The 26488-nt window shown below is 37.0% G+C and overlaps 1 protein-coding gene across 4 annotated transcripts in view; it reads right to left on the bottom strand.

Moving 5' to 3' along the window:
- ARHGEF28 (Rho guanine nucleotide exchange factor 28) overlaps window positions 1-26488 on the bottom strand; it is a 372652-nt gene that overhangs the window by 49702 nt on the left and 296462 nt on the right. For all 4 annotated transcript variants that reach the window (XM_027864273.1, XM_027864271.1, XM_027864272.1 and 1 more), the window contains 5 exons: window positions 16356-16534; window positions 12804-12895; window positions 10927-11109; window positions 9092-9223; window positions 2481-2581 (listed from right to left, as the gene is read on the bottom strand). In XM_027864273.1, the coding sequence (XP_027720074.1) occupies window positions 2481-2581; window positions 9092-9223; window positions 10927-11109; window positions 12804-12895; window positions 16356-16534 (687 nt within the window). The remainder of the gene's footprint in view (window positions 1-2480; window positions 2582-9091; window positions 9224-10926; window positions 11110-12803; window positions 12896-16355; window positions 16535-26488) is intronic.

The raw sequence follows: 26488 nt of genomic DNA, 5'->3' as shown, positions 1-26488 counted from the left end.
GTGTGTGTGTGTGTGTGTGTGTGTGTGTGTGTGTGTGTGTGTGTGTGGTCTACTCATTTTTTTCAATTTCATTTTCTTTTTATTCTGAACTTAAGCATCAAGTAAAATGAACATTTCCATACACAATGTGGAACAGGAGAGAAGACTGTATATGAGAGAGGGACAAAGGAGGGGGGAGAGAGAGAGATAGAGAAAGAGAAGAAAAAAGGAAAGGAGGGAGGAAAGGAAGGAAGGAAGGAAGGAAAGAAGGAAGGAAGGAAGAGAGCTTATTTCTGAACTCCACGTATATGGGGCAAATTATATGTGTATATACACACACATACATATACACATACATATACACATACATGGAGAAAGAGAAAGAAGTTATTTCTGAACTATACATTCATTTATATCATATATGCAAACATACATATAGAGAGCAAAAGAGAAAAATAGATTATTTCTGAAATATATATGTGAAAACTATGTATGTTTATGTATACACATGTATAGTTTTTCTTATTCCATTTTCTTTCCCTCCTCCATCATTACAAGAATTAAATCAAAAATTGGTTTACTGTATCAATTGGTTTTAATTAGACCTATAGATACCTGAGGCATGAGAAACAGAAAGGGATGTGTTATTTCTAGATAATTACCACTGGCTTCCCATGAGCTTTGAATGAGTCAGGCAAAACATTATTCCTTAGATAAAGAATTCTTCACCCTGGAGACTTCTCTTTAATGGGGTTCGTCAGCCACCTTGTGGTAAATCTGGAGAGCTACAAGACTGATGGTGACCAAGAGCCAAAATGCATTCCATTCTCTATTTCAATTTCAGATTTAATTTTTTCAAAGCTTTGTAGAAATGCCAAAAAGCCACACATAGCTAACTAAAACAGTAAATTCCAAAGCAGAATATTCATGGTATTTCAAAGGCTAGATGACAAGTGACCCCTCTTTATGCCTCATTTCACTTATGCTAAGTAACAAGCTTCCCAAAATATTGCTCTGGGGGCAAAACTTCTGAAGGCTAGTTGACTCTCTGAGTAATGTGCAAACTTGATCCAACCTTCCTATCCATCTGTAAGTAAAGGGGAGAAGAGAAGGCAGAAACCAGTTCTCCATTATAGAGAAAAACACTGCAGACCTATTGAGCTCCTGAAACACAAAAGCACTCAAAACTAAGAAGTTCTCACTGCAAAAGGTAAATTTTAAGAAATAGGTGATGTTAGGAATCTTAAAAATCAGAACCAGTAGGTGGAAAATTTTATTCTTTTCATGGAAACACATATATATGGGGATATGTGGTCTAGGTAATGTATCCATATGCATCAGATATGAATACATGTTAATAAGTATATTCTTGATTTAGGTAAGGTAAAAATTCTAGAGACTGAGCCAGGTTATGCTGTAGTAGGAAAAAAAACCACTAGACTCAGGATCAGAAGACCTGGGTTCATATCCTGTTTGTGCTACTTACTGCCTGTATGACCTTGGATAAGTCACGTTATGTCTCTGGATTTCAGTTTCCTCAAAAGAAAGATGGGGTAGAGAGAGAGGGTTGTATTAAAATCTAGTCCTTAACTTTTTATCTTTTTGGCATTATGGATCTTTTTGGTGGCCTGGGGAAACCTGTGGACTTCTTTTCAGAATAATATCTTTGAATAGTTTAAGAAAATGCTAAATTTCAGTTAGAGGTTAGTGAAAATAAAAAATATATAGATATAGATATTTTCCCAACCAAGTTCAGAAACATCCTGAAATCTATCCATATAACCCTTAGGGTCCACAGAGTCCCTGGACTAGATTTTCTCCCAGGTTTCCTCATATCTAAATTGTGTGATAGAAAAAACACTGAATTCAGAGACCCCTGCCCCATTACCTCAATCCATTTAAAGACAATCAGAAGTGTCATATGTGGAAGAAATAGCAGTTAGTTAAAAAGGTATGCTCATCTGCCAGTTTTTAGAATTATTCAAAGAGAGATGCAAAACTTGCTACTACGTAGAGAACAGTATCAGTTACAAAGATTCCAGCCTAAGACAAAAGCAGATAGTATGGACAACAGTAGGAAGAACATGGGGTCTGAGCAGCTGGAACCAGAGTCAGGGAACCTAAAAGGAAAGAACAGGCAAGAAGGAAAAAGGGAACAAAACAAAGACAAAGAGGGCATTGAATGGGAAACAAGAAAAAGAATGAAGAGAAGGTACACACACACACACACACACAAAGTGATTAATCAGATTCTTAATCTTTTTAATTATTTTTTTTAATCTGCTGCTTTGTTGATACCTACATGATATGGCGATTCATATGGATGCTCAAATTAATGGGGGGTGGGGGAGAAAAAGACAAATTAATTCAGAAAAATACAAATATAAATACTCCTGCTATCATTTCTCTTGTCATTTATAGCCCAGGAAATTCAATTTCAGCTGACTTTTAGTTTATAAAATAATGAATGCATTATTTTACTAATAGATCATTAACTATACCTTCTCCCCTGCATCAGGGCTTGCCATGTTATTTACAATACCACGGATATAGGATTCCAAATCACAAGATTTTCTTCTTTCTTCTCCTTCGGTAACTTGTGCTGAAAGCACACCATTTAAGACAGAAAAAGAAAGAGCTTATCAAACTCATGAAAATATGCTAGCTTAAATTATGAACAGATGTTAAATTTTTTTAAACCATAGCACCAAAGAATATTTATTGAAGGCCCCAATGTATAAAGTACTAAAATAGAATATGGCCCCTCCCAAAAAAAAATACAATCCCTGCCCTCATGGAGCTTACATACTAATAGAAAAGACAATGGTAAAAATCATTGAAAGAAGCAATTGGTGTTGCAGTGGATAGAAGGTTAGCTTTGGAGTCAAGAAGACGGAATTCAAATGCAGCCTCAGATACTTACAAGCTGTATGACTCTAGGCAAGTCACTTAACCACTGTCTGCCTCAGTTTCCTCATCTGTAAAATTGGGATAATAATAGCACCTACTCTCCAGGGATGTAGTGAGGATAAAATGAGATAGTATTTGTAAAGCATTTTGCAAACCTTAAAGCACTACTATATATATATATATATATATACATACATATATATGTGTGTGTGTGTGTGTGTGTGTGTCTGTATGTATATATACATGTGTGTGTGTATATATATATATATATACACACACATACAAACATATATATATATGATCATCACTTTTGATGCCTCTTTTTTCTTTCTTTAAGTAGTATAATGTGTTGGTTATGGGAAATACAGATTGGCTTTTACAACTCACTTCCACTTAATCAGGAAAGGTCTTGCCAAGAATTTAATACGGGTTCTATAGGACAGAAGCAATATAACCAGAAGCCCATAGAGGAAGAGGAGTGAGTCATAGGTTTCACAACAGACAAAAGAGGCAGTGACAAGGCTCTCTTATGGGATGAGGGGAATAAGCAAGGCAACACGCAATGACCAACAAACCAAAGCATACAAGTAAAGGCCTTAGAAGCTAAGAATGAGGTATTTTCATAAGTCATAAAGATGAGTATCTATTGCCTCCTAATGCATTATGCAAGGATAAAAATCTCTATCCCCCCAATACTTTTCATTCATTTCAAAACCATTATTTTTTCGTTTTTCTTATGCTACAAACTAATATACTGAATAGTCTTTTAAATTAAAAAATAAAGAGTATCAAATTAGCAGTCCCACAAGTGTGGAATATTGCACATATTTTCAGAATTTTTTGATGTTTTGATCAGTTTTTCTGATTTTTTTATCTTCCTTTTTTTTTCTTTAAAAATTATTATTTGTTTTAACAAATAGCTCTCTGGGAGGAGGAGGGATACTGAAAGAAATTTTGTTCATGTAAAAATAAGAGATATCAATAAAATTTATTTTTAAAATAGCACCTGAGAAAAATCTGAAATAATTTCACACATATTTATTTAATTTTAACCATTAAGATTCCCTTACAAGATTTTAAATTTATTTACCAATGCTGTACTACAGAACTAAAACTTTATCCATTTTGTATTTAAATAGCACTCTTTAGCTCTGAGAGTTTTCATGTGTTATTTTATTTGCTTCTTTCTTTTCCTTTTCTTTTTCTTTCTTTTCCTCCCCTCCTTCCTCTCCCTCTGTCCACATAGGAAATCATACCCTCACCTGCAGGTGCTCTGTCCAAAGGAATGTAAATTTTGATCCCTGAAACCTCACAAGATATCTTGGGGTTTATGGGCTACATTTCTTTCTTAAGAACCAAGCCTTAAAAACCAAAATCACTCAGGTTCTCCTAGATTGGCCAACCATGGCTGAGAGTAAATATAAATAGCAATTGTTTCTGTTTTAGCTAGAAACCCTGAGGGTAATAGAGAATAGATAAAAGAGGCCATTCTTTGCCTCCTTTCTTACCTAGGCTTAATCACTGAATAGGCTCTGCCTCAGTCAAACTGAGACCTATTAAAGACCTTAGCTTAAAAAGGCCAAGGTTTCCCACTGCATCCAGGGCCATTTCCAGTCATCTTGATCTCTATCTGGCCACTGGATCCAGATGGCTCTGGAGGAGAAAGTGAAGCTGGTGACTTCACACAGCACTCCCTCACTTAAATCCAATTCATTTGCAACTCATGGCAGCACATTCCTGAGGTCATGGGCCTCTTCAAGAATGAGGGACAAACAACAACAACCCAATTAGGGTTCTGATAAAACCTGTGTATATATTGTGACTTTTTTTTAAAGAAATCACATGCATGAACATGTATGTATATGAACAAAGGATCTATGATTACATCAGCCAAGAGCATACCCAATATGGGAACTCCCTCCACCCTAGGCAAAATTAAGCTGCCTTTTACTTGGTAGATAAGTCACAGGGAGTTATCTGAGGCACATAGATGTTAAATAACTTACCTACGATTGTAGCTAGTGAGTGTCAGGGGCCTTATTTGAACCTAGTTCTTCCTGACTCTAAATCTAGCAATCTCTTCAGTACTCCATGCTCTCCGCGTCCTGCCCCCCACACACTCATTTTCTCTCTTCCCCTCTTCCCTTTCATTTGGGTGGATTTTTCTATAGGGTCGTTTTATTCCTGTGTGGGGAAATATGTTTAAGAGCTTAAAGAAATCTGTGATTTCATCAGTTTAGATGTTCCGTCTAATAACTGAGAGAGCAATCCACCTATGCCTTCCCACCACGTCTTATCCATGTCCTGCCACAGGGGAACATACTCATTGAAATGTGTTTATTTCACTAGCTATATACAGTAGAGATCTTCAGCATTACAGTGGCAAGAACTCTGGGGCCCCACACACTCTTCCATGATGTGGAAAGAGCCCTTTCATATACATATACATATGTATATGTGTGTGTGCGCGCGCGCGTGTATATATATGTATGTGTGTATGTATGTATATACATATACACGTGTGTGTATATGTATACACATATACGTGTGTGCATGTAATATATATGTATGCACGTATACATATACATGTATGTATGTAATGTATGTGTGTATATATCTATGTAAAATTTTATATATATATAATTTCTTTTCAGTGGAATGGGCTAAAAGATCTAAGTTAACGGAGGAGAACTGTTCACCCCCTTATAGATTTCACTTCATTCAAAAGAGGATTCCACTGTTAGATACTTTACCTAACACTCAATAAAATGTACTAAATGAAGTGCTAAAGAATCAGTCATTTTCCTCTCCTGAGAGGAATGATGACAGTAACACTTAGAAAAACAAAACGACACAAAAGGACAAAAAAAAACCATCCAAAGGAGGTTGAGTCAAATGAAGGCAGAAGAAAGAAACAGAGAAACAAAATTTTCCCTCATTACAGGAGGTATATTCAGTCTCAGCCTAGTGAAGGGGTTTTCCAGCAAAGTATATTCCCAAGAAACCAAGGTCCTCATGCCAGTAATTCTGGATCAGACTTTGGAAATCTAACTTAGTGTGAAATCCTGGATATCTTGGGCCTGACCTTGAGTAGATTAAACCCTAGGGCAGTTTCAGAACTGACCCAAGCACAGTCAAGTATCTTCTAGGTTCAAGAAGACTTTAAGCTTTGCTGAACTTCCAGAAGACTCACCTTGGGCAGGAGTGGATCAAACATCTCTGGCCCTGCTCACCACCATCCCTTCTGGGACCAGCACAATGCAAACCAGCCTCCCCAGATGTACTGACCGAAACCCCCAATTAGGCATGGAGAGCACAGTGAATGGACATCATTCCCCTCATCATCCCCCTGCTCTGTATTCACCTTGATGACACAATATTGGAAAAAGCTCAATACTGAGGGATCCAGACAGTGGCAACAGGTGAAAGGGAGTACATTAGGAATTTTCCTAATCCCTGTGATGAGTCTAGGTGAGGGAAGCAAGGAGACTTGGAACCACCTCAATCATGGAGAGGAAGGAAGAAGTGGTCATGTGTTCTCTGCAGCTGCAGGGATGGAAAAGAGGTCCTCTTCCAGTACTCCCTTGGGTGGAAAGGGAAGAAGCAGATGCCTACATATATTTTTAGATAGTACTTCCTCAATCACAAAAAAAAAGTGATTCTTCTTTAAAAAGGAAATCACCCTGTGCAGCTCAATCTGGGATTTGTAGAAATGGGAAACATGTGTACACATTCTGGAAATAGAAACTGAAAATTAGACAAAGCAGGACCTGAGAAGAAAAATTTATTATATTGTACAGAGAGTCTGTAATATTAAAAAAAATACTCTCCTGCTTCTATTTATCTTAATTAAAAGGGCACTGAATTTTTAAAGAAATGCTAAGGCTGCAATTTTTTCCTCAAAACTTTGACTACTTACAAAGGGATTAGTCATTGTGCATTTATGACCATTTCAAGGAGGCTTATGTCATCCATCCATGGCCACGATGACATGCTATGCAGTTCCACCTCAGGAACCTTTACAGAAGATGCCAATCAGCACAATACCCAGATTTTTAATGGTGTTGATAAGTAAGAGAGTCATGAGGTCTTGAAAGTTCACCTAAACCATTTTTCACCCCAATACTCCTACATTTGAAAGAAATTAGAATACACCCTTAACTAACTGGCTCTGAGATGAGCTCTGGTGTTCCCTATTCAGGGAAAATTCTTTTGACATCCTTATCTCCCCCATCTGCTTGGTATATATGTGTTTGGAGGAAAAGGGAGCATGCCTCATTTTTAACGGGCTGAGCCATCATCTCAGTGGGTACAGGAGGCCAGAGTCAAGGGTTGGATTCCTTTCAATTTCTATTTTGCCCTCTGGTTCTAAAATATCAGGGCAGTTTTTCTTGATAATTTCTTGAAAGATGACGTCTAGGCTCTTTTTTTTATCATGGCTTTCAGATAGTCCAATAATTTTTAAATTCTCTCTCCTGGATCTATTTTCCAGGTCAGTTGTTTTTCCAATGAGATATTTCACATTATTTTCTAATTTTTCATTCTTTTGGATTTGTTTTACAGTGTCTTGATTTTTCATAAAGTCACTAGCTTCCAATTGCTCTATTCTAATTTTTAAGGAAGTATTTTCTTCAGTAAGCTTTTGGACTTCCTTTTCCATTTGGCCAATTTTGCTCTTTAGGGCATTCTTTTCTTCATTGGCTTTTTGGACCTCTTTTGCCATTTGGGTTAGGCTATTTTTTAAGGTGTTATTTTCTTTAGTATTTTTTTGGGTATCCTTTAGCAAGCTGTTAACTTGCTTTTCATGATTTTCTTGCATCACTCTCATTTCTCTTCCCAGTTTTTCCTTTACTTCTCTTACTTGCTTCTCAAAATACCTTTTGAGCTCTTCCAAGGCCTGGGACTGATTCATATTTTTCTTGGAAGTTTTGGATGTAGGAGCTTTGACTTTGTCTTCTTCTTCTGGTTGTATGTTTCGATCTTCTTTGTCACCAAAGTAAGATAATATAGTCTGACTCTTTTTGCGCTGCTTGCTCATGATCTCAACCAATTACTTGAGTTTTAAACTCTTTGTTAAGGTAACAGTCTGTTTCCAATGTGGAGAATGTACTGTCCCAAGCTTCGGGGGTTTGTACAGTTGTTTTCAGAGATACTTCTAGGGACCTGAAAAGTGTCAGTTCTTCCAAGGTGGTATGATAAGGGGCGAGGTGTTTCCTCTCCACAGCCACAACAAGTTCCACCGCACCAGCGTTCCTCCTCGCCCCAGGACTACCCCTCAGAACTGTGACCCAGATCCAAGCATGGGCAAAGCAAGAGATTCCTGCCTCAGCCCTGGCAAAGAGATCCTTGCAATCCCCCTCTGATCAGCCACTCGATTCCCCCTCAGTCTGTGGGCAGGAAGCTCAGAAGCCAGCTGCTGCCCTTGGGGGAGCTGAGATCTAGCTTCTTCTCTCACCGCAGTAACAGACTTTTCCCACTGACCTTCTAAGTTGTCTTTGGTGTTCCTGGGTTGAGAAGTCTAGAAACTGCCACAGCTGCCCACGATTCAGTCCTCTGAGGCCTGCTCCAGAGTCGCTGCGGCCTGCACGCCCATGCCAAACTGCGCTCCTCTCCCAGCCCAGTGCAATATACCTTTCTGATCAGCTTTCCAGGTTGTCTTGGGCTGGAAATTTGTTTTACTATGTTTTTTTGTGGGTTCTGCTGCTTTAGAATTTGTTTAGAGCCATTTTTGTAGGTATTTGGAGGGGTTTGGGGGAGAGCTCTAGAAAGTCACTGCTTTCCCTCTGACATCTTGGCTCCACCCCCACAAGGGTTGGATTCCTGTAGGAAGCTATTTGCTTTGTCCTGGTTAATCCTCTCTTCTACAGCCTAATCAGCCTGAACCAGTTACTTCCTCAGCAGAGGGGTGCTGGGTCAAAGAGAGTATGTCAGTTCATCCTATCCCATCACCATAAGTAGAAAAGCATTCATTCCCAAGCCCATGCCCTACCTGTGGCCAGGATTGGGTCATTTTTGTATATGGACAATATCTTCCTAATGAACAGTTTAAAGTAAAGCTATAGAGATGGCAGAGAGATGGAAGAGGGATAGAAAAGCAATCAACATCCCTAACTAGCAGAGGCAAATGCATCTAATAAAATTCCATTCTTCCCAAATATCCTTAATCGTTTTCTGGTCTATTCCAAACCCTATTTCCACTTACAAGCAGTAGAAGGTGTGAGTTCTTCACTAGCCTGGAGTGTATCTGTCCAGTCTAATTCTCCACAATTCTCCTCCGATGAATTATTTGCATCACCTGCTTGTGTGGCCATCACAGTAACCTGGAGGCTTTCAGCTAGAGACAAGTGCACAAGACTGGGTTAAGGAAGAGAGATAAATATTGAAGTCTGAAGGGTCTCTTATATGCCAAAATGTTCATAGCCGCATTTTTTGTGGTAGCAAAAAACTGGAAACAAAGCGAGAGGCCACCAAATAGGTGATGAGTGAACAAATCATGGCATATAAATAGAATGGAATATCATTGTGCCTTTCGAAATGACATATATGAAGAATTCAGAGAAACATGGGAAGACTTGTTTGCAGTGATGCAGAGAGAATTCAACATAGCCACAACAATATACACAAAGATTATAATAATGCAAATAAAACAACACTGTAAAGTATTTGAACTCCAACTGTAATGGTCTCAAATAGTGGTGGTGAAATATACCTCCCTATTTTCAGTTTTTCAACTGAAGGACTATAGATTTGGAATCTAGCATACACAGTGACGATATCTGTAGATTTTGCTTAAATGCTCTTCAAAGGTACCAAGGAGGGTTCAGTGTTGGCCCAGAAATGATTTGTGGTGTCTAAACACACTGTACACTTGTGGTGACCAATACAAAAGGCAACAATAAAACTTTAAAAAAAATAAATGTATATGCTGGAAAAACTTCTCTGCAGGTCAATTAACTAAGGTATACTGTTACAAGGTAATTATAAAAATATTATTTGGAAATATTAGATATTCATGAAGACCAGGGCTAAAGCATTTGATTTTAAATTAAGGTCTATCAATTGATTGGGGAATGGATAAACAAATTGTAACAAACAAATGTAATAGAATACTATTGTGCTATGAATGTGTGTGATAAAAATGAAGAATGCAGAGAAGGATGGGAAGATTTATATTAAATAATACTAAATGAAGTGAGCAGACCCACGGAAACAATATACACAGTGACTACATTCATATATTTGGAAGTAAATGTAATGTAAAAACAAAAGATACCAACAGAAATAAAATAGAATGAAAAGATTGAATGAATATTCATAGAATGAAAATAAAATAGAATGAAAAGATTGAATGAATATTCATAGAATGAAAATAAAATAGAATGAAAAAGAATAAAAAAGAATGAAAAGAGAAGCATCATGGAGATGCACTAAATTGTAAAAGAACTAACGGCCTCACTCTAGAATGAATGCCCACTAAAAGCTCTCAGGCACAAGAGGACATGTTGGTTGTCAATCATTTAGGTCTGACAAGCCTGTTAGTGGCTGACCTGGCTTCTTGGGTGCTCTCTGTCCTCTCACTGACTGCCTGCACTTAGAGCCTGTCACCATTTGTCACACACTCAGTCAAAAAAGGGCAGAAGAAATCAAAGTAGCTGAACCCATAACAATACAAAAAGAAATTATAAAGTGCCTATTCAGTGTATGGCACTGCAACAAGCACTGAGCTTATTACAACTAAAAAAAAAAATTAATTTTACTGTCAATACTCTAAGTAAAAATCCTGACAGGAAAGACGTTCAAAGATTGACTAAACCGAACTTGGCAATGTCTGTGGCTTATTCTCATCGCTCGTTATCAAGTGCTTCTCTCTGCGTTGGACTTCTGTCAGAGTAAATCCATCAAGATGCCTCTCACTCTGGGGGATCACTTCACCTTGAGGGGCCTCAGCCTGAGGGGCTCAGGTGGGGTGCCCTCTGAGGGGCCTCTCAGCCATCAAGTTCTATGTATCCAAATGGCCACATTGCTAAATCAACTCACCTTCCTTTAGTGCCGCTGCTAACAATGAGGCAGCCTGAGGGGCTTCTCCAGGGTCATGCTTAATAAGGAGATGAGGTTCTAAATGGACATCTTCAAGTCCACCCATTTCTCCAAGTTCCGCATAGATATTAAGCTTTTCTTCCAAATACGTGCAGATCTGTTGGTCCTGGTTACTAAGTAGCTCTGCAAAATTATATTTGCCAAAGGGTAATACCACTGTTAACATTAGAGCAAACACTATTCCAAAAGACATAATATATATAATACATACTTTGCAAACCTTAAAGAACTTATACTGACTTGTTCAGTTGTGTACGACTCTCTGTGACCCCATTTGGGGTTTTCTTGTCAGGGATACTGGAGTGGTTTGCTGTTTTCTTCTCCAGTTCATTTTGCCTCAGAAAAAACTGAGGCAAACAAGGTTAAGTGATTTGCTCAGGGTCACACAACTAGTAAGTATCTGAGGGCAGATTTGAACTCAGGAAGATGAGTCTTCCTGACTCCAGGCCTGGCTCCTAACCAATGTGCCACCTAGCTGCCCAAAAAACTTACACAGGGTACTTCAAACAGTTTTGTTATCAAAATTACAATAAGATTTTGGGGTGCAATCTGCATAAATCTTAGCTATTATTATAATTATTATTATATGACCCCAAGTTATAATTCCATTAAATCAATACTCATTAAGCTCTTATTTTATGCAAAGCTTGCTGCTATGAGACACACGCACACACAAAAGCAGGAGTCCCTAACCTCAAAAAGTTTAGATTCTACTCGGAAGAGGGGGAAGAGAGCACAAAAGTATCTGCCACAGCAATGTTGCCAGTTCCAAGAAATAGCATATGCAGTCATCTGGTGACAATTGTTATTTTCTCTTCAGTTTTGAATTTGACATTAAGAATAGACCTTCAGATGACCCACCAACAAATACAATACAAAAGTGTAAAAAGACTGAAGCTTCAGACTGCCTTAAGTAGGTCTGAATATACTGGCTTGCTTTTTTCTGTTTACAAGCATTCATAGTCTTCAACCACCTCTATATGTGTGCTTTTCACTGACTTAATTATACCAATGACACATACAGGTGTAATTAAATATATAATATAAATATATGATGTATATACATATAAATGTATACATATGTAATATAAATATGTGATGTATATACACATAAATATATTGTATATAATATTGTATTTAATATATATGTTATATAAATATAATAAATATGTTCATAATATATTGCATTGTACATATTATATAATATAAATATCATATAATGTAATATATAGTTATAACAAATATTTTGCTTATAATATATATTATAAATATTATATAATATAAATATAATTATAATATTTATTATATCGTATATTCAATATGTTAATATATCACATTAAATATATTATGTATTATATAATGAATGTGTAATACATATTACAATCTATACATAGATGTAATTTATTCATAATTATATATATTACATATATATTAAACCAACTAGAAATTTTGTTGAAAAATTAACGTAAATGGAAGCAAGGTAGGGTATGTATTGGAAAGAGCAGACAATTGTAAGGCAGAATACTCAAGTTTTGATCCTTGCTCTACAATGAATTGCCTTTCTCACTTTGGACAAGATGCCTCACTTCTCTGGTCTCAGTGTCCTCATCTACAAAATACAAGAGTGGACCAGATAAATTCTAAGATCCCTTCCATCTCTGACATGCTAGGGCTTCTGTGACCCTGACAATAATATATACAATTAGATAATAGTGCATAGAATAGAGTAGGGGGCACTAAACCCTCTGATGTTCTCCTTCAGAACAAACACATCAGATGACTGGACTGGGCAGCTGTGGCTGAAGGATGCACTGTACCTTGGCACTGCTGGATTCTGGCTACTCTTGCTTCAGTCTTCTTTTTATCCTCATCGGATTCACTCATCCTTCCCCCTTCTTCCTCTGGGCAACTGGAAAAGACAATCATTGACAGAGACAACTTGAAATGAAATCCTTATGTTCTCATTTTAGATTCATTAGGAAACACACTGGAATAGTGATCTATAGCCTGACCTATGCAGTACTATATGGAGAAATTTGGCATATGGTAGATCCCTGCTGGACCCCATCCAGTACCAAGAGGACTTCATAATATTACAAGACAGTTCCATGGCTCAGAACCCAAGGACAGTGTTACAACGACGTTTCACTGTAGAAGAAAAACATCATATTTGGCAGCCAGTGAAATGAAATGTGAACTTCTGCTTTCTAATACTTGTAGTCTTTTTCATTTTCTATTTTTTGGGGGGAGGGGCATCTGAGGAATAAGAAAACTAAAACTGAGTACAACTTTAAGTCCCCTTTAAGATCCATCAAATAATATGTTTCTTCATTTGAAAACTGCTTATTCATAACCTTTGACCACTTATCTGATGAGGAAACGCTCTTGTTCATTTGTTCTTTTTTTCTTTCTTTCTCATTTTTTCCTCCCCTTCCTTCCATCCTTCCTGCCTTCCTTCCTATGTGTATGCACCAATTATTAACATTTTGGATGTTTGGGGTATAATATGATGTGTAAATTTATGTCAACTATTTCCCTTCTAATTGAAACTGCATTTATTTTGCTTGTGCAAAAGCAATGTTATGTAAACAAAATTGTCCATTTCATCTTCTATGACCACCTCTATTCCTTGATTAGTTTAAGAATTCTCCCTTAGGGAAAAGAAACAAATATTCCTTCAGAAACTTATTATCTTCAAAGGGTATTGAGCTAATTAAATAAAAAAGAGAAACTTGGGATAGATTGGTTCTCTTCTGAGAGTTTTAGGAGGAGCAAGAGGAGGAATTGTAGAAGCAATATACTAGAGTACAAAGGAAGAAAGAAAGGGTAGGTGAAACGTTATTTCTCAAAACTGGGAAAGAAGAGAATATAAAAAGGAGGGGTGGAGAAAGCAGGCATCAGATGGATCTCACTCTTACATGAATTGGACAAAGGAATATTGAAAACACAGCATGCACACACACACTTTTATGCACACCTACAAACAGTTTGGTGATGAAATATATCAAACACAACATGGAAGACAACAAATTGAGAGAGGAAAAGGGGACGACTCAGAAGGAAGGTAACACTAGAGAGGGAATATTCTCAAGTAAAACAAACTCCCTAATCCGGAAGTGGGGATCAGAAGAGAAATGGAAAGAAAGGGAAGGAGAAAAATAAGGGGAAGGAAGGGAAAGGGAAAGGGGAAGGGAAGGGAAGGGAAGGGAAAAAGAGAACTGGGATCTATTGGCTTGTCCTTCAGCTGGTAAATGGCTGAACAAATTGTTGTGTATCAATGTGATGAAATATTATTGTACCATAAGAAATTATGAAAGAGATCATATCAGAGAATCCTGGGTAGCATGAACCAATGCAGAGTAAATTTAGTAAGGAGGACCAAGAGAAAAAATTATGAAAGGACATTATAATGAAAAATAGTTTTGAAAGATGGATGACCTGTCTCCAGAGGACCTATGATGAAACAAGTTATCCACCTCCTGATAGAGAAGCGATGGACCCAGAGTGCAGAAAGGGATATACATTTGGGGTCATGGCCACTATTTGTATTTGCTTTGCTTGATTATGCTGATTTGTTACAAGGGGTTTTTTCCTCTCTCTTTTTAATGGGGGAGAGGGGATATGGGGTAGGGAAGTTAGCAATATTGATACAAAGAAATTAAAGAAGATCACTGACATTTTTTTTTATGTTCAGAAGAGAATAGAGGGAAGTCCAAATGGAAGCACAAGCAAGCAGGAGACAGTTTTGAAAGTAACAAGTGGAATTTATTTTATAATTTTTTTTAAGAAAGCAAGCAGTAGGAAATGGAGACTCACAACTTCATATATAATCTTCTTTTTGTATTCCATTGTGTACGTGGAAATTACTGTTTGTTTTGTTTCTTTGCTGTTTACATTGAGAATAGGAAATACATCTTTAAAATAAAATTTAAAAAAATATATTTTTCTCCTCCCAGTGAAATCATGTGGATAAATTACAGCACTTGGCATCAGGAAGAGTGGACTTCAAACACTGCCTCAGACATTTCCCAGCACTGTGATTCTGGACAAATCACATAATTCTATCAGCCTATTTCTTAAAACTGGGACAACAGCACCTACCTTACAAGACTGTTGTGAGGATCAAACCAGATAACATGTAAAGTGCTTTGTAAACCTCAAAGTGCTTTATGAATACTAGCTATTATTATCGTTAGGGCAGCTAGGTGGCACCATAGGTGGTGCCAGAATGCACAGAGCACTGACCCTGCGGTCAGAAAGACTCATTTTCCTGAATTCAAATTTGTCCTAGCTATGTGATCCTGGATAAGTCACTTCACCCAGTTTGCCTCAGTTTCCTCATCTGTAAAATGAGCTGGAGAAGTAAATGGCAAACCACTCTAGTGTCTTGGCCAAGAAAACCCCAAATGGGGTCATGAAGAGTTGGACACAACTGAACAACAAAATTATTATTGTTCTTAAGTTCACAATAAAAATAATTTCTAAAAAATCTAATGACTATTCAAAATGACATTAGTCATTTCTATAAGAAGGTGATAAGAAAAAAATGCAGTTAAGAATATTGTAGTTGTTGTTCAGTCATTTAAGTCATGTCCTATTCTTTGTGATCCCATTTTGAAGTTTTCTTTGCAAAGATACTGGAATGGTTTGCCATTTCCTTCTCCAGCTCATTCGACAGATGAAGAAATTGAGGCCAACAGGGCTAAATGACTTACCCAGGGTCACACAACTAGTTCAGTGTCTGAGGCCAGATTTGAACTCAGGAAGGTGAGTCTTACTGACTCCAGGTCCAGCACTCTATATACTGCATCACCTAGCTGCCCTAGTTAAGAACATACAGATCAAATAATTAATACATTTATTAAGTATCTACTATTTGCAAGGTGCTCTGCTAGGCATTGTAAAGGATACAAAGAAGAATCAGAAATGGTTCCCTGTCCTCAAAGAATTTATAATCTAACTGGGGAAACAGGAGAGATGACATAAAAAGACAGCTCATAGTACATACTAATGTTCTAGATGTCCTTTGAATGGTAGAGATAGGGCACTACAGGAATTCTGTGCAAAGAGAGACCACTAGGTGTTGAAGTAGGCAGGGAAGGCTTCATGGAAGAGTTGTGACCGGAGTGGGTTCTTGAAGGATGGCTAGAAGTCGGACGGGTGGACAGGAGGGATGAGGATATTCCAGGCAGGAAAAAAATGAACAAAAAGAGAGGCAGGAGTAACCAAGGCGTGTTCAAGTGAGAGTGGGTAGATCAATCTGGCTGGAACAAAGGCTTTATTCAGGGGAGGAGTGGAGATAAGGTTAGAATGATCTTCCCTCAACACCCAACTCCACTCCCTGGTACAGGAAAATGTTGCAACTTTACCTTTCTACTGCTTCTTGTATCCTCCTCATCCAATTATTACGCTCCTCCTTAGAATTGGTATGGATTTCATACATCTCAGGGCCAGCAGATGAAGCACTGATGAGAAACATCCCTCTTTCTTCATTGGCTACTTCTCTTGCAATCAGCTTCTGAAGGGAGATAACAGATGGCTTCTGGTCCTAAGTAAAACAAGAAGGAATCCAGATTCAATGACATCACTTTCAGAGCTGATTGTTTCATTTATACACCTGCTGCTAAAGGTATTAACATAGACCAGCAGTTCTCAAACTTTTTAATCTCAGGACCCCTTCAAATTCTTAAAAACTGTTAAAGACGCCTAAAGAGCTTTTGTTTATGAGGATTCCATCTACTAACATTTGTCCTATTCAAAATAAAGACATTCAAATATTATTATGCAAATTGATTTGACCTCACAGACCACTTGAAAGAATCTCTTGGAAACCCTAGTGACCCTGACCCACTCTGAGAAGAACTTAGACACTTAGACCTTGGTCATCCATGTTAATAGGGGATCAGTCATAGAAATAAATAAATTCCACAATTTTTTTTTAAATCATAAGGTTCAATCTACTCCACACTATCATCTCCCCCTTCCAACCTTTTGCTGGCTTCATTAACATGTAGCTAAATGCGTGCATTTACATTTGTTTTATTTTCTTTATTTCATCAGTGGTGGAAATGCTAGCCGAGGAATATAGGTAAAGTGTGATGAGAGGAAACACGAGAGACATAGGATATTTAGTTTGTGAAAACAAACCCAGCTATTTTCTTCTCATTCAAACAAAATAAATCTCAGAAAATAATCTAGGGTCCTCTGATGTTCTCATCTTCTTCCCCATGTCTTCATTCTAACAGGCACATCAACTAGATCATAAAGACTCTATATCAAACACCCATTTTCTTGGATTACACTCCTAGTAACGCTGAAGTATAAGAAATGACTTGAAATTTTAGATCAAAACTCATTCAATATAAAAGTTTTAAACAGACTGTTGACAACTAGATAGTACAGTGGATAAAGCTCTGGACCTTGACCTGAGTTCAAATTTGGTCTTAGCTACTTATTAGCTATGTGATCCTGGGTAAGTCACTTAATCTGTCTGCTTCAGTTTCCTCAACTGTAAAATGGGAAATCATAATAGCATCTACCTCCCATAGTTGTTGTAAGAAGCAAATGAGATAATACAATTATCCCTTCCACATCACAAGGGTTAGGGGGATGGCACCCTAGTGATCTGGAAAATCCACATAAAAATTTTTGGCCCTCCCTTTGTATCAGAGAAGAAGCTTGAATTATTACGGTATTAAAGGACAAAATATGTTATATTATACAATACTGTACAAATATTTTATGCACTTCTGAGTTTCTAAACTTTTTCTGTATCATCTGCTAGCCTTTATGCATTATCTGCAGCATCCACAAAACTCCAAAAAATTTCCCATTTAATTTCTCATACCTACCAGCAATATATCAAAACTGCAATGGGGAAACCTGTGATGTGGAAGGGATAAATGTATTTGTAAAGTAGTTTGCACAGTGCCAAATACATAGTAGATGCTTACTAAATGCCTGTTTCTTTCCTTCCTTCCTTCTTCCCTTTCTTCCTATCTAATCCTTAAATTAAATAAATTTTATCAAAAGAAAAAACAACTCTAAAGTAATCTTACAATGCAGTTGCTATAATTGCAAAACCTGTCCCCCAAACACAAAATGAATGTTTTATGTGTTCAAATTTTCTGAATACATTTTGCTGTATCTTCTGCATCAAAAAGACCAAATACAAGTTGCTGTGCTAGCAAATTGAAATTAGTTTTCTAAACCTGTGACCTTTTCATTTTGTAAATATTCTAAATCTATAGCTATCTTTGACATCTCTCAGCCCTAAATCAGGAATAGCTATTTGTATTTTTCAGGTGCAATTCTTTTGACATGTAATATTAGACTCTTATCCAATTAATCACATTTTAACTGATAACTATGTTTTTATGAATAATTTTTTAAATCCTTCCAACTCTATATGAAAAATGCAGAGTTGGAATTTTTAGACATCAATGCAAATCAACAAAAGGCCCGAAATAATTTGGGGGCAGTCACAAGAAATTATTGAGGAATCAGAAGAGAAGAGGAATTAAGAGCAAAAACAGCCATCTCCTTCCTTTGTCTGCCAATAAAAGCTATTCAAAGGGAACTCACTGACCAACTGGGAAGAGCTATAAAGATAGATGAAAGAGACATATCTAATGTTTCTGGTCTTGAGTATATTTGTGGCCCTGAGGCATGTTTGGGGGCAGTATTTTATACAAAAAAAAAATATCACCAAGTCACAAGACCTGGGTTCAAGTCCTGACTTTGATACATAATAGTGGTGTGATCTAGGGCAACTTGCTACTCTCCCTGGACATCTCAATTTTCTCATCTATAAAATAATGAGGTTGGAATAGACCAGCACCTCTTAATCTTTTTTTTTCTTTTTGTCATGGACCCCTTTGGCAATATGGTGAAACCTATGGAGCCCTTCTCAGAATAATGTTTTAAACATATAAAATACATAGGATTACAGAGGAAAACAATTATATTGCCATAGTTACTCTCTATCACCTATATAGAGAGACAGACAAAAATGGATGAAGACAGATAAAATAGAGATGAAGATAGAGAAGAGGGAGAGAGAGAAAGAGAGAAAGAAAGAGAGAGAGAGAGAGAGAGAGAACAGAGATGGAGATAGATAGACAGACAGACAGAAACAAACAAACAAACAAGTTCACAGACCCCAGATTAAAAATCTGGATTCTTAGGGTCCAACCTAGCTTCCATGAATCTAAGAGCTATAATTACATTGCTAAAGACTAGTTTTTCACTATAAAGTTAACCTTAAGGTTGTTGCCATGAAAGCCCCTTTTGGGTGAGCCTGTCTTATGAAGAAATCCTTTTGGTTCATTACTTAAACTAAATCCTTTTGGATGAGATCTGAGCTAAAGGAATAGCAAGAATGACTGTTGCAAATCCAATTCTCCCTATGGTCTTCACAAAATGCAAGGAAAATATGTAAAATATTGCCAAATATTAGGGCAAATGTTATCAAATATAAAGTATGTTGACTTCGTTTGGAGAAGCTTGTCAAGATCTTCATTAAATATCTCTACTTTTTCATCTTCAACAATGGATGTTGGGACACAAACTACAATTATCTTCATGATAATCTGGGGGTTATATTTTGTGTATAAAGCCTCCATTAAAGCTCTATTCTGATGCCTCTGGGAATCCCTCCTGAGCAGGAAAAGCTTTGAGTATGGGCCCATAGACAGAGCATATGTCTGTCTTCCAACAAGCTTTGCTAAACTTGCAGAGGCTCAGTATCAAAGGGCTGGCCTTCAAGTGATGAATTTTTTTGAACAGAAGACTTCATAGAACCATCTTTTAAGGAATGAAAAAGCCATGATCCGTATTAGTGGAGAGTGTAACAAGAAGAATTCAATACCCTCTCCTATCAAGAAAAGATCCTTGACCATTGAAGTCTGTTTGCATATATTTATACTGGGAATAATTCATTGCCAAAGGTATTATATCTAACAATTTCCTGAACTGTGGTTCTGTTTACATTTCTTTTCTTAAGGCTGACTATCTATTCTTTTAAGTAAGAAACCATGAATTAAGAAATTAGCAACCAGACTACAATGTGATCTAATGGATCTATGACCTCATGTATTCCCATCACCTTCTTAGCTATGTGATTCTCAGATATATCTTTCCCTATCCTCCATAGAGGATCTACCTAATAGACACTAGGAGGACATTCTGTGGTTTTTTTAACATTGCAAAGTTACCAGTGTAACACATGAGATAACCATTTACTGAATCTCATTTTCAATATTATTTACAATTACGTAGATTTGTTATATTTTACGTTATTTCTCGTCATGGCATTTTTGGTTAAAAATTCAGCTTACTTTTATACCCACCACCAACAATTCCATTGTGCTTTGGCTTATTTTTTATTTTGATTCTTCAGAGATTCTGATGTTTGATGATTTACATTCATATGACAGCATTGTGGGAATATGGGTTTTAAGGAGATGGGTTCTTACAGCATCACAGATTGGGATTACTGAAAGCATGGCATAATTTTCCAAATGCAAAGCACTCCAAATTCTTCCTCTTAGCCCAATTCTGGGTCCATCTGCAACAACCCATCTGAGATAGGCGTATACATTGACAGACTAACTTGACAGGCTGCCTATCAAGATATGTGTGTGTGTGTGTATATATATATATAATATGTATATATGTATATATGTATATACATGTATGTGTATGTATATGTATATATGTATATACATATACATGTATGTGTATGTATATGTATGTGTATGTATGTATATGTATATATATATTTTTTTTCATGTTGCAGTCTAAGCAATATGCATCTTCTATACACTTTGTTTTTCCCATGTGGATGATTACACAATCTCTTTTGCATTGCCATGGATTTCATTGAGGATCCTTTATCGTGTTCTGGGGTTGAATGCAATTTAGCACAATGTCATCTATGAATAGAAGCATTTGGAGAATCTCATCACCAGTGAGTCTGTTTGAACTCTACATGAGGCAGTCAGGAATATGTGTGTGATTATGTATATAGCATGTATAAATATATATGTATATATATATGTGCATGCATATACATATATACACGTGCACACAGACACACAACTTTCTGAGTAGACTACAAGCCTTTGGCCTCTTTTATATTCTTGATCCCAATCCATATTTTTAAAAACTATTTTTTGACATTTTCTCATGTTCCTACCTTTGCATTGACATCACTAAATATCAGTGTATACTGACACAGTTTGGAGAAGCTTGTCAAGGTCTTTATAAACACTCTCTACTTCTTCATCCTCAACAATGGATGTTGGTAAGTAAGGTACAATTATCTTCATAATAATCTTATCGTTATACTCATCATGAAGATAGTCAGGAATCAAGCTCAGCTACCTCACGAAATGAGATATCTTGCTACCTTTGAGAAGAGTCAGCCAGTCAACTAGCATTTATTAACTACCTACTGTGTGCCAGGTACTGTGCTACACTTCTGGGAGATAAAGGAAAAAAATAAAATAAACGTCCCTGCTCTCAAAGAGCTTACAGGTTGATGGAAGAAACAGCATGGAAACAGCTACACACAAATAAGAGTAACTTACGACTCACAGCTGAAATTGGGGGTCTTGTCAGAGGGAAGACACTAAGATCAAATGGGAGGAAACAAGTAGAAAGTAACTATGCCAGCTCCTCCAGTCACTTCTCTGAGATGAACCCAAGAGCTCCCCTTCTATTTGACTATCACTTCTTTATGTGTTCTGGTTTCATTTATGATGCCGTGAATAAAATTCAGTAAAGGTCAACTGAGGCACATATGCTCCAAGCAAGATAACAGTTTGTTAACAGGATGAGAGCCTGACAACAGAGTGGGTTGATGGATGCCTCAGTTTAGGCCAAAGACCCGTAGACCAAGATGCAGCTTGGTCTTTTTTAAGCATAGAACAAAGAATGGAACAGGGTAGATGAAGAAATAGCCCAACTGGTTACAGATTTGGCAGCATCAATGTGGTGAGGACAACATGATTGGTTACAGAGTTGAGGCATGGGAGACATTGATTGGTTCGAAATTGGAATGAAGGGCTAGCAACAACTCCCTCCTTGTCTCCTGTGACTAGAAATGTACATTGTTTGAATCCACCTGCAAGTTTAGAGACAGTAAACCAGATTTTGGACAGCAAACCAGACATCCCTGAAGGATAGTTTGGTGATGTAAAGATACTAGACCAGACTCCCTGGTGTCCACCCACATCCCCCGAGGATAACGGATTTCCTTGAGGCAAGAATAGAACAGTGATTAGCAGGAGAATTGGATTTCTAAACTTAATTCATTACAGGCCAGCTGAATTTATGAACTAAGTTCTGAGACAAAGAACCATGACTTAAGCAATTACAGAACAAAATCCTTTCATTGTAAATAGGATCAGTTAAAAATGATATAGGATTAATTTAATCTTCTCAATAGTAAGAATGCAAATATGGTGGTGGTTCAGTTTCTCTAGGAAATGTTATCTCCATTAGTTGTTGGACAAAGATTATGCATTAAGAATACCAAAATTAAATTAATGTTTATAGACAATTTAAGAATGTTCTGATCCTTACAACCCTCCGACCTCAAGCCTCAATTTTCTACCACTCTGCTCTTCCATCATCATCCTATGAAGGAGAGACTGTTTATAAAGACCTTGACAAGCTTCTCCAAACTGCCCCACCACACAGAATCATTTTGTAATTTTGTCCATTTCATGGATCACTGTACCCTACCCTACAGTCCTTCCAACAAATCTCCTTATGGCCAGTTTTCTTAATAATCTTCTGTATGCTTGGCCAGGTTGGTTCTCAGATAGCAGATATAACCAGTCCAAGGCCCAGGCTAAAATCCTTTCAAGTTTGATAGAAATTTTAGAGCTTGTATTTCATTGTCGTAGACCAAAGGTCCTTTCCATGATAAGATCACTGGGTGAAGACTTTTGTGCTGTGTTAGGGTTTTGTATTTTGTTTTCTGCTTTGTTTTACTTTTTGACCCAGATTTATGATTTCATGAGTGTTGGCAGCTCCTAGTGTTGAAACCCCTTCTGTCAATATACAGAACAGTAATTCCTCTGGAACTTAGAGTCTTAGAGAGCTGCCTGAAGCATTGAGAGTTTAAGTGGCTTCCCCATGGTCACTCAGCTAATATATATAAACCCAGGATCTTCTAACTATAAGACTGGCCCTCTATTCATTAGATGATGCTACCGCTCATAGAATTAAAAACCATAAGTAAATAAACATGCATGGAAATTTTTACTAACATGGCTAAATTGCACAAGTCTTACTTTGGATACCAGCGAATCTAACTCAATCAACACTTTAATGCACTGATATCTCTAATTAAAGACTAAGGATTTATATAAATGAACAACTGATTAACCTCAACACTAGGAAAATGAAACCACAGTTCATTAACTTGATAACTGTTCTTCACACTATGAACACTGTCTTAGTTTGAAGAAAAGACCAATGACAATGACATGTTGTCTTACATGTACAGTCATGGTTGAATATATTGTTGAATTACCATGCGGTTCTTGTGTATATATGGAGTCTGTCTTTTGATTTGTGGCTCTAACCACTGTTTATAGAGCCTGTGGCTTTGCCTTTTTGTCTCATGAGCCATGTGACTCCTTTGCTCAGAAAATAATGTCACTCCCTCTCATTACTATATTCCCAAGATGGTGGTTGATTATTTCCAGAATTCTACAGCTTTACCACATCTAAAGTTTGACTGAATTCATTGTGTCCTTATAACATTTCTTCAGCCCACTTTACTGAAAATTATATAAGAACATAAGATGTGATTCTAGGTCAAAACATTAGTCCATCTAGTCCAGTATGCTATGTAAGAAGTGTTTTGGGGGGCTTCATGACGATTGTACCCTTGGCCCATTATATCAACTTCCAAGATAACTTTGGTCAGTAGTGACTTCATTGAATTGGCTGGCTAATGAAATCAAAATGAGAATTAAAAAAAAAACACAGCACACATTACAAAGGATATTGCCATACATACACAGAGGAACTGATCAGGGAAGACCTGAGTAAGTCAGGGATCCCTAATTTAAATCATTCCCACAAATAACAAGGGAACAAAAAAGGTTAAGAAGAAAAGAAATGAAAGGGGAATAGAGTTTTCATCTGGAACTGTCCTTCTTGGATGTTCTAGTATTATAGGGATTCCCTAAAGAACTTAAGACTTAACTAGATAATTAGTTTTTGGAATGCTTCCTTTACACATCAAAACTGTTTCTTTGAGATGACCTCTACATAGCTGAACACTTATGGGCTAGTATCTACTCACTATGAATACAGAAGTTAATATGAATGAGTTGTATGGATTTTGCACACCTACAATACTGATGTCTAAAAACTCATTTATAGATTACTATGGAAGTTCATCCATGCTAGATGTAGCTAGGTAGCCTGGTAGATGACTGAGTGCTAGACTTGGAGTCAGAAAGATCCGAGTTCAAATCTTGCCTCAGGTACTTACTAGCTATGTGACCCTGGGGAAGTCACTTAACCTCTCAGCCTCAGTTTCCTAGTCTATAAAATTGGGATAATAACAGCACTTACCTCCTAGGTTTGTTATGACAGTCAAATGGGATAATTTATGTGCAGCACTTTGCAAACCTTTAAGTGCTAATAAAGGGAAACATGCCAGTGTGGGTTTGTGAGCTCTTACTATTGTAAGAGTAGGTAGTGATGGCATACATCCATAAATACAAGTGGCAACCACTCTCTGGCGGATTAACTAGAGGGGCATTACATAAGAAATTAAAGAAATCAACACATGAACCAGCTGAGGTTAAGAGACACACTGGGGCTGTAGTGTCGGAGTACAGAGAAGGGGCTTCTAGCTTTTGTCACAATGGTACACTATAATCCCTTTGCCATCTCCATCTTTCTGTTTATGAAGTCAATAGTTCTAGTAATCAGTAATTTCATTAAGGGAAACCACAGAACTTCTAGTAGTAGCAATGATAATGATGTTTACATTTATATAGTGTTTTTTAACTAAGAGAACTCATTTTATTTCCTTTTATTTATACTACAGTTGCCCCCATTAAATCTTCAAGGGGTGCTGCCTAGCCTTAATATCCCAGATTTTAGAAGAAAATCTCTATTAACACTTCTCACAATCTTCCATATTTTGCTCCTATATCTGAGTCTTCATCTATCAAAGGAGAGTCTCACGCCTTTATCCTCCACGCATTTTATCTCCTTGCTAAATTCAGTTGTTAATCACAGAATCTTTTCCAATTCCCTGATGTATTTCTCAAGGTACAGCAACCAGGATTTATTTGCATTTGATACTCCAGACAGGCAAGTTTTGAACTTGTCTTTTGTAAAGGGCACAAGGAATAGAAGAACCGCAGCTACTCATGAGAGAAGTGGGTGACTGAAATAGCAAAGGAGGCCATTAGTTTAGAACAAGACTATCCTGGACTATTAACCATCAGGATCAGTTCTCCATGCACTCAATAAACAGAGTGCTTATGAGGCCTATAATATGATCTACATAAAAATTAAGAAACTTATATGCCACCAGTGATAAGGATGAACTTGCTTCTTCAAGAATAACAGTGCTTGCAGTAGTAAGTGACCACAATAACCTAGTGTTTGATAAACCCAAAGATCCAAGCTTTTGGGGAAAGAACTCACCATCTGACAAAAATTGATGAGAAAACTGGAAAACAGTTTGGCTAGGCAGAAACCAACATCTCACATCATATACCAAAATAGGGTCAAAATGGGTAAATGATTTAGACATAAAAGGTGATATCATAGGCAAATTAGAGGAGCATGGAAAATTTTACATGTTAGATCTAAGGAAAAGAGACAAGTTTACGACCAAACAATAGAAAAAGAATATCATGGGAAGTAAAATGGATAATTTTGATCACATTATTAAAAAGCTTTTGCACAAACAAAACCAATGTAGTCAAAATCAGAAGGAAAGCAAAAAACTGGTGGAAATTTTTTTCAGCAAGTTTCTCTCATAAAAGCTTCATTTCTAAAATATATGGGGAACTAAGCTAAATTTTTAAATATAAGAATCATTCTCCAATTGATAATTGGTCAAAAGATGTGAACAGGGAGTTTCCAGAAGAAGAAATCAAAGCTATCAATAGTCACATGAAAAAATGTCTAAAATCACTATCAATTAGAGAAATACAAATTAAAACAACTCTGAGGTAACACATCATACCCATCAGATTACCTAAAATGAAAAGGAAAATGAGAAATGCCGAAGGGGAATGTGGAAAAATAGGTACACTGATGTACTGTGGTGGTGCTATGAACTGTTCCAGCCATTCTGGAGAACAATTTGTGTCTTGGTCTGGACTTGTGATTTCATCAGGAGAGGGAGATCCCAGTGAAAACACTCCCTCTATCAATGTAGATCAGCAAACATTCATTCAATCATTAAGCATTTATTAAGGCCTACTATGTGCAGGACGTGTTACCAGTG

Source organism: Vombatus ursinus, unplaced genomic scaffold (assembly GCF_900497805.2).
Source record: "Vombatus ursinus unplaced genomic scaffold, bare-nosed wombat genome assembly UNPS02014774.1, whole genome shotgun sequence".
NCBI classification, from domain to species: domain Eukaryota; kingdom Metazoa; phylum Chordata; class Mammalia; order Diprotodontia; family Vombatidae; genus Vombatus; species Vombatus ursinus.
The sequence above is the reverse complement of the archived record's forward strand: the minus strand, read 5'-3'. Positions and strand labels throughout refer to the sequence as shown.